This window comes from Phaethon aethereus (genome assembly GCF_964289735.1).
Source record: "Phaethon aethereus genome assembly, chromosome: 13".
Classification (NCBI taxonomy): Eukaryota; Metazoa; Chordata; class Aves; order Phaethontiformes; family Phaethontidae; genus Phaethon; species Phaethon aethereus.
Genome location: NC_138589.1, coordinates 20151894 through 20160345, shown reverse-complemented (window position 1 = coordinate 20160345; position 8452 = coordinate 20151894). Strand labels below are relative to the sequence as shown.

Below are 8452 nucleotides of genomic sequence, written 5' to 3'. Positions count from 1 at the left end.
GGGCACGGAGTGGCCGCACACCCCGGCGAGCCGCGGGGCAGGAGCTGCGTGGAAAACCCACGCGGAAATCAGCGTTCAAACATGTTCACCCCGGGGAAAAGATTAGGGAAAACAATGAAACCTCGAAACAAACGCCCCCTCCTCACACCTAAACGCGGGGTCTATATGCGTTCTTCCCCCCGTGTCGCGGCGTCCGGGGCCGCGGGTCACGGCACCGGTCACGGCACCGGGCCGGTACCCGGGGCGGGACGTGCGGCTCCGCCCGCCGCAGCGCTTTCCTCCCGGCTCACCCCGTTCTCCGGGGGAAAATTATATTGTCTATGTCTTATTATTGGTTTTGCAGGAAATTAATTTCCCTTTTCATACTTGCTTTATTGCTTGCTGGGTTTTTTTTTTGCTTTCGTGCTTTCTCTCTTTTATTCTCCCCTTTCTCATTCTCCCCTTTCTCTCTTTCCTTTCTTTTTTCCCCCTCTTTTAATTGTTCTCTTTTTTCCTTTTCTTTTTTCCTTCCTCCCTTTCTCTCTTTCTCCCTGTCTTCTTTCCTTCCATTTTCTGTCTTTCTTTCGTTATTCATTTTTATTTATTTACTTAAGTCTCTTTCTCTCTTTTTTCCTTTCGTTCTCTTTTTCTCTTTCTCCATCTCTCCCCTTCTCCTTCTATCCAGCTTTTCTTCTTTCTCTCTGTTTTTCTCTTTTTCTTTTTTTTTTGTTTCTCTCTTTTGTGCCTCTCCGTTTCCCTGTTTCTCTGTTTCCTTCCTTCACCCTTTCTTTTTTCCTCACCCTTTTGCTCTTCATTTCTCTATATTAATTTCCTTCTTTTCTCCCTTCTTTCTCTTTGTTTCTCTCTTTTTCATATTCTATTTCTTTCTAGTTCTCGTTCTTTATCTCTTTTTTTCCTCTCCTTTTTTCCCCCTTTTTTTTCCGTCTTTCTGCCTTACTGTACGCAGTTCTCTATGTCGTTCTGTCCGTTCTGTCTTTCTTCTTCCTCACCCTCTTGTTCTCCCTCCTTCTCTCCCCGCCAGGTCAGCCTCTCCCTATGCCCATTTATCTATTTCAGAATTTGGAGGCGATTCTGGTTTCCTCTTCTGGGGCTGGGAGGCAAAACCAGACCCGGGGCTCCGCTCCAGCTCTGCCCTAAAGCCTCTTCCCGATTTAAAGAAAATCCCCGTTCCACCTATGCCAGCCCAAATGTCACGACACGCCTGTATTTGCTTTAATCACAGCAGTTTAACCTTAGTCGGGTGAGGGGGCTGAACACCCTCGTGGGTCGGACCCACTCCCTCCCCAACGCCAGGGCTGTGCAAGGCAAATTTCGATACGGCTTAAGGGTTCGCCCCGACGGCACCTCCCGTGTCCCCCCCGCCCCCCGTTCCACGCGTTCTTTCCGCGCGGGGAGCCCGCAAAATCTGCTCGAGAAAGGGATTTGGTTCCCAGCACCGTGGGAGTCAGGCAGGAGTTTTCCCCCCCTCAGCGATTTTAAGGGGTGTAATGATTGCAAAACGGGTGTGTAAAGGGGTGTAAAGATGCAAAAGAGAGGGATGTAAAGGTGCAAAGTGATTTTGGATGTTTTAAGAACTGGAATTTAAGGGAGATTAAGAGCGTGGAGCTGCTCTGCAAAACGCGCCGGGACGTTTTACAGTTCAGCGAGAGACCCTGAAAAGAGGAAAAGCAAAATAATTTCTGGGTTCGTTATTCGAATTTTTAGTGAGTTCCGCACCTTTCCCGCCCCCCCCCCCCCAGGTTTATTCCCCTTTCCTCCCCGGCTTTCGCACACGCACATCCCCTTTTTTCCCCGAGAAACCTAGATGCGCAGCGGGAAGGTGGGTGTCACCCGCTCCCGTTACCCGCTCGCAAAAAGCAACCTCTTTGCTGCAGAAATCGCTTCACTTCGGGGCATAATAACCAGTTCTGCGGGAAGCTTTCCCACTTTGGCTCGGGCGTTTCAAGGATCCACCGAGTACCTTTCCCGGGAATGCCAACCGAGCAGGCTGTTTGCTGCAGAACATTTTTTAAAGCCCTCCCCTCCCCCCAAAAAGTCGCTTTTAATATTTATCTAGGGACCGCTGGTGCAAAAGGGATCGTTTTACGAAGCGCTCTTCTCTTTTTCTAAGGAGGTGGGAAAGGTGATGAACCGATTTTTGGTGTCTTTTAGGGGGGTCACGAATCTGCAGCACCTCGTAGTTGGGCCCAGAGCCCGCTGGTGCACTACAGGGCGGCCAGGGTCCAGCAATTAAGCAATACATCATTAGTTGGGAGTTTACTCATTAAAAAATAATAACGACGGAAAACAGGGTTTTTTTTGCCGGGAGAGCTTCCGAGGAAAGCCATCCCCAGGTCTCTGCAAAGAGGGGGGCTGCAGTTATTTACAGCGGGGATTTTTCATGTCCTTTGTGAATACGAGTCCCGACCCCTCTCCCGCTCTTTGGACTGCGGAAGGGCGGGGGGGCGATGGCGCTTAGACGCGGGGTTTATTACAGAAACCAGACTTAAAAAATCCGGAGGATGCCCTGCGACACAGGCGGTAGCTGTGCGGGCCGGGCGGGGGGGTCTCCTTTGCCTCGGCCGGCGAAGCCCCCTCCCCTCCGCCCGCCGAGTGCTGCCCCTTTGCCGGAGGGCTGCAAGGCCCGGAGATAGTGCCAGCCTTTCACCGCTCTCCCGGGGGATGCTTGCCCTCAGCAACCTTCCCTGGCTTGCCTCCTCCCTCCCCACGGGGCACCGCCGCGTTCTGCGTAGGTGGCTCTGCCGCAGGCAGAGGAGGCAGTTGCTGCTGGGGACCTCGATGCTGGGGACCCCGCTGGGGAGCGCCCGGGTCCTGGTACCCCCTCTTCCCCCGGGGCCGGGTAATGCTCTTGCCTCGGTGGTCCCGAGTCGCGGGGGACAAGGTCCTTTCTCCTTCCGAGGAGCCCACCCGCAGCACCGGGGACGAGACCTGGGGTTCTGCACCGTCGCTGAGACCGTGTGGGTCCCCCCACATCCTCCCCTCGGAGGAGTTTCCTCTTAGGGAGCCCGCTGCCCGCAGCCCCGGACACTGCCCTCCCCGGCACTCAGCACCGAGGGACAGCACAGGGAGGTCGCTCCCTCCCAGACCCCGTCGCGTTTGCTTTCAGCGCCTCTCCCTATAGATACACTATATTTAAGTGTAAACGAAGCCGCCCGCTTGGTCATTATTTAACCTGAAAATATACAGTCCCCGTGGTTTTTAATACCCGGGCAAGAAAATAAGCCTTTTCTCCTAGATTTGGGCAATTCCGTTTTAGCTTCTCTCACCTCTCCGTGAAGAGGGATTTTGAGTGATACCTCGAAACAGGAGGCCGCTGGCCTTTACCTGACCCATGTTAAAAAATACCCCCTTCCGCTAGCACCGGCACACCGCTGCGATTTCGATGAGGGTTTGGGTTAAAATTGGGAACAAAACAACGAAAAAAAAAAAATTAATAAGTCTGGAAATAAGACTGAGCCCCGGGGAAGCCGTTCGCCCTCCCCGTTTGGCCGGGCCGGGCTTTTCGCTCCGGGACACGCCGGGTGGGCAGGAGGCGATTCCCGACCCCCAAAATATCGGCGGATCCAATTGTTTCTCCGGCACGGCCCGTCCCCATATAACCGCTAACCCGCCGCAGTTTGGGGCTAGAAAAGCTCAAATGGCTCCTTGTTTTGTCTGCCTGCCACACCGCTCTGCCAAGAAGCTGGGAGAGGGGGCCATCCCTTCCCGAGGGTCCTGTTTGATTTGGGGGCATCCCCAGCACCGGCCCCCGTCACTTCAGGGAAGAAAACTTGTCCGAGAAAGCCTGGATGGCTCAGCACGCCAGCCTGGATTTACACCTGGATTTACACTTCGGAGCGCCTTTAAGGGCGAACTTCTTTGCCGAAGGCTGGCCGGGAGCATCACTCGCCGAGTCCCAGCTCTGCTCCGGCTCAGCCCCTATCGGTACCCAGGTCCTCGAGTCTGAATCCCAGCCAGGCAAAAAAAGCATCCCTCCCGGAAAGTATTCCAGCTATCCGTCCCTGAGCGGGGAATATAAATACCCGGAGATATTTTGACGATCTCTGCGGGAAGCGATTGTGTCTAAGTGGTAGCGCTCGGAGCTTATTATCGCTGGAAGCGATTTGTGTTGCAGGGAGCGGGTCCTGCCAGAAAACTCCTAAAAAATCCTGCGCTGAAGAAGGCTGTAAATTCCTGTGCGGCAATATTTCATCGAAGGACGTCATGGAAAATGTTGGCTTGGGGGGGGGGGGAGAGAGAGACAAAGGGGGGGGGAAGTGTAAGATCTTTTTCTTTTTTCTTTTTTTTTTTTCCCTCATTCTGACCAAAGCCTGAACTTCTGCCCGAGACACGGCAGCTGACAGCCAGCCCGCACCGCCCCGCAGCCGCCTTAGGCGCTTCGGCACCTCTGCTGCGCACCCGCTCCCAATTTTCGACTTGTTCTTCCCCAAAATCTCCTCCAGGTCCCACTCGGTTCGGGAGGCCGGGCTCTGCCCGCACGGAGCCCCGGGGGTGAGAGGGGCCGGGGATGGGCTCTGGGTGCCACCGGGCACACGCGTGGGGCAAAGAGTTGCCGTGTGATGGATCCGCAAAAATGGTTGGGGGGAGTGCGTGTGTGTCCCCCAAATACCACCTCTCCCTCGGCCCGTTCACTCCCCCTCCCAGCGCCCGCCTCCCCAGCTTTGAGCCCCTCGCTTGAACGCACTCCCTCGGTCTTAAGTAAACATTTTGGGATCGATTTGCCGCGGATTTGGGGCCAGCGGCCACGGGGATGGCCGCGACGGGGGAGGGGGGGTAACAAAAAAAAAAAGAAAAAAAGCCCAGCCGAGGGAAAAGGGCTGGTGCTGGGGAAAAGGGGGCCAGGGGGGTGTCCCGCGGGTGGTGTTAATGCAAAGCAGTGGCAGCGGGGAGGGGAACACGAGGCGGTCACTCCCCTCGCCCTGGGTGGTCCGGGCCCGCAGGAGCACCCCGGCCCCTCTCGGAGCAGCACCCAGCCCGCCTATAACAATAGCACCTATATACATTTCCATACTCGGGTTACAGCCGGCCTGCTCGCAAAGTTGACTTCACTTAAGCAATTAGCTAGTAAAAATACCTTCGGCGCAGGAAAAGGAAGAAAGCTCGGATTTGTCTATTTTTACACAAAACACTGCCGAGTTTCGGGGAGGAGGAGGGAAGGGGAGCGGGTTTGGAAGGGAGACGGTTGGGAAGCGCAGCGGGGCCGGGGGTGGTCGCGGGGAATATGCGGGGCCGGCCCAAAAGGTGCGGGGATTAGCAGGGCTAATTAGACAATTTTTCTTCTTCTCCTTTTCCCCCTTTCCCGCATCTCTCCCCGCCGGGGGCGGATTCGATTAACCCCCCAAACCACCAGCAAACGCCAACAAAAGCTAGTCCCGTTCATCTGCGGGGACCAACCCGCATCTTCAACCCCGAAATTTTGCCCCCCAGAAACCCATTCCAGGTCCATTTTGAATCTGAAACTGCTTCTGGGACCTGCGCGAAGGTTTTAGAAGGAACAAAGTGTCACCATCGACCCCTGTCCCAGAGTTTCCCCCCGCTCCGAGGCCGGCGCGGTCCATCCAGCCCCACACACCATCATCCCCCTCGTCCATCAGACACGACACGATCCGGCTTTTCCTCCCCCAAAACTCTCCTTTCCCCAATTCATGCGCTCGGTTTAAAACCTTCCAACGTTTCTGCTGTTCCCACGGCGAGGCCTATAAAACCCCGGGCGATATATTTCCATTTTAATGTTTGCTGGCCGTAATAAATACATCGGCAACTAAATCTTCCCACCCCGAAAAGATATTGCGAGAGTGAGAAAGGGCACTCCTGCAGGGACTGATATTTTTTTGAAGGGGAAGGGCTTGATTTTTGGAGAGTTATGGGGATTTTTTTGCTCGGAGATCTTTTATTTCCTAATGGAAACGCTGCCGGTGGCGACGGTTTTGAACGTGGTTTTTACACGAGCTCTTTGTGTTGTGTTTCGAGCTCCATCCCCGCGTGTTTTGGGGACAGGTCGGGGAGATTCAGTCGCAGAGCGATGTCAAGCAAAGAAAAAAACATTCCTTTTTGCTGTCCCCGGCCTGGGGTTTGCCCCCGGGAACGGGGAGGGGGGACCCTGTGCTTTCTGCAGGAGGATTTATTTTGCGGAGAGAGGGCAGACGATGGGAAAGAGGAATGAGAAAGGGAGGGGGGGAAAAAAAAAGAAAAAAAAAAGAAAAAAGAAAAAAGAAAAAAAAAGAAAAAAAGAAAAAAGAAAAAAGCAAAAAAGAAAAAAAAAAGCCCCTGATGTGAAATCCCTCTTGGTTGTATCACAGATGTGACAGGCGCCCCGGAGGCTGCTCACAACTGCCCGCGAATAACGCGGAGGGGGTTTGGGAACCCGATCGGTATCTATCTTCCTTTTAAAAGGTATTAAATTATCATTAAAAACTTTAAAAGCGAATCTGGAAGACGGGGGCTTGGGGGGGTTCTCCCCCTCTCTCTGTGCAGAGGCTGCAGCGGGACGGACCCGCAGCACTGCGGGGGGGGTGTTTCTTCTTTCTTTTTTTTTCCCCCTTCCTTTCTCTCTTCCTTTCCCCAATCTTGAAAGCGAGCAGGCTGCAGCAGCCAGCACATCTGCTCTGCTCCCAGCCGGCAGCCCTGAAAGCCCAGGCTCCTGCAGCCATGCCACCCGCCTCCCTCCCACCCACTCCCCTCCCCACTCCCCGGAGCGCAGGTTTCCACACGCGGTCCGCAAGAAGGTGACAAACGTTTCAAGCGACTTACCTTAAGTGACAGCTCTCCTGATGGGACGATGCTCAAAAAGGTGTATTTTTTGGTTTGGTTTGGTTTGGTTTTTTGGGGGAGGGGAGAAGGGGATCTCTGCCCCCTGCCTTCCTATTCCTCCTTCCCCCCCACCCCTATTGTGCCCGTGGCAGCCGCCGGAGCTGAGCATCGAGCTGCTGGCATTCAACTGCAAACCCTCAGCACAGATTTACAGACACCCCCCCAGAAAAAAAAAAAATACAAACACAAAACCCCCCCAAAACCCCGCAACAACCCACCCTCATCCCTAGAGCAGCCCTGGGGCAGGCGAGGGGGGTCCGAAGCCCGTTCCCATCCCCGGCCGGGCGGCGGAGGCAGAAAAGGGCATTTTCGAGAGGCAGCGAGAGTTTTCGCCGAATTTCTTTTTATTAAAGCACCCCCGGGCCCGTGTTTACATTGCGCAGTATAAACATCCTGCCCGGGCCCGCCGGGCTTAAAAGAAGCGGACGAAAGAGGGGGTTTAATGTGGGTGAAGCCCCACGCCGCGCAGAGCCGGCGGTCGGGCGGTCCCTCCGCTACCCTGCGCCTCCCGCGGAAGCTCCGCGCTACTCGCAGGCCGGAGCTGCCGCGCCCCGGCCCCTTCCACGGCCCGCGTGGGGCCCTTCCCACCCTCCTCCGTGATTTTCAGCCGAGGCGGCGGCGGGGGCGGGGGACGGGGGGGGGTGTTGGTTGCGGCGGCCCACGCAGCGCCGCGGTCACGCGTGGCACCCCCCATATAGACGCGGCGCGGGGATGCGGAGCGGCGTGGAAAGGGCCCTTTAAAAGCTGCCCCGCAGCGGGGAGCGGGGAGCAGTGGGGGCCGGGCCGGGGCGGCGGAGGGGCCGCCCGGGAGGGCGTGGGGGAGCGGCTCGGGGCGGGGATCTCCTCGCCGCTCCTACGTCTGTCAAGGAGCGGGGAGACGCCGCCGCGAAGAGATAAAGTGAAAGGCGGGCGGCGGGGCCGGGGGCAGACTCGCCAGCCTCCGCCATGGGAAGCAGCTCCCCGCAGCACCAGCCCAGCTAGAGCCGGGGCGGGGGGGGACACCCACGGGAGACGGCGGCCGCCGCAGGAGCCCGGCCCGCCGCGGGGCAGGCGGAGGCCGCCGGCTTCTCTCCCGCAGCAGCCGAGCTCGGATCGCTCCCACCCGCGCCCCCCATCCCGCCCCCCCGCCCCGCTCGCCTCTCTGCAGCCGGGCTCGGATTTAGGGATAAAGGGGAGGAGGAGGGAGAAGGGCGGAGGAGGGGGGGCCGGGGGGGGGTCCGTCGCTTCCATTTGTTTATCCGCGGAGGGGTGAAGTCTCCCGGTGGAAAGAAGCCCCGGGAGGAGGCCGCGGGTACGTGCGTGTGCGTGGGGGGGTGAGCGGCAGCGAGCCCCCCGCAGCGTGGCCTTTTGGGGGGGGGCGGCGGAGGAGGGCCGGGGCTGGCCGCCGCGGACCTGGCCGTAGATGACTGCAGAAGCGCAGCAGGCTCTGTCCTCTCAGCCCCCTCCTCCTCCGGTGCAGAGCAGCCACGGCCCCATGTCCTCCGTGGCCGAGAAGCAGCCGCAGAGCTCGGCCATGGACGCCGCCCCCGCCGCTGCCGGCGGGGCGAACGGCAGCGCGGCGGGCAGCGGCGGCCCCAAGGCGAAGAAAACCAACGCGGGGATCCGGAGGCCGGAGAAACCGCCTTACTCCTACATCGCCCTC

At 57.5% G+C, this 8452-nt stretch overlaps 1 protein-coding gene across 1 annotated transcript in view; it reads left to right on the top strand.

The window, feature by feature from the left end:
- Window positions 1-6952: 6952 nt before the first annotated feature.
- The window catches only part of FOXF1 (forkhead box F1), a gene marked incomplete at its 3' end in the record, with an annotated part of 5922 nt that continues 4422 nt past the window's right edge, over window positions 6953-8452 (top strand). Inside the window, exon 1 of the mRNA XM_082005815.1 lies at window positions 6953-8382. Coding sequence (XP_081861941.1) covers window positions 8213-8382 — 170 coding nt within the window. The 5' untranslated portion in view covers window positions 6953-8212. The remainder of the gene's footprint in view (window positions 8383-8452) is intronic.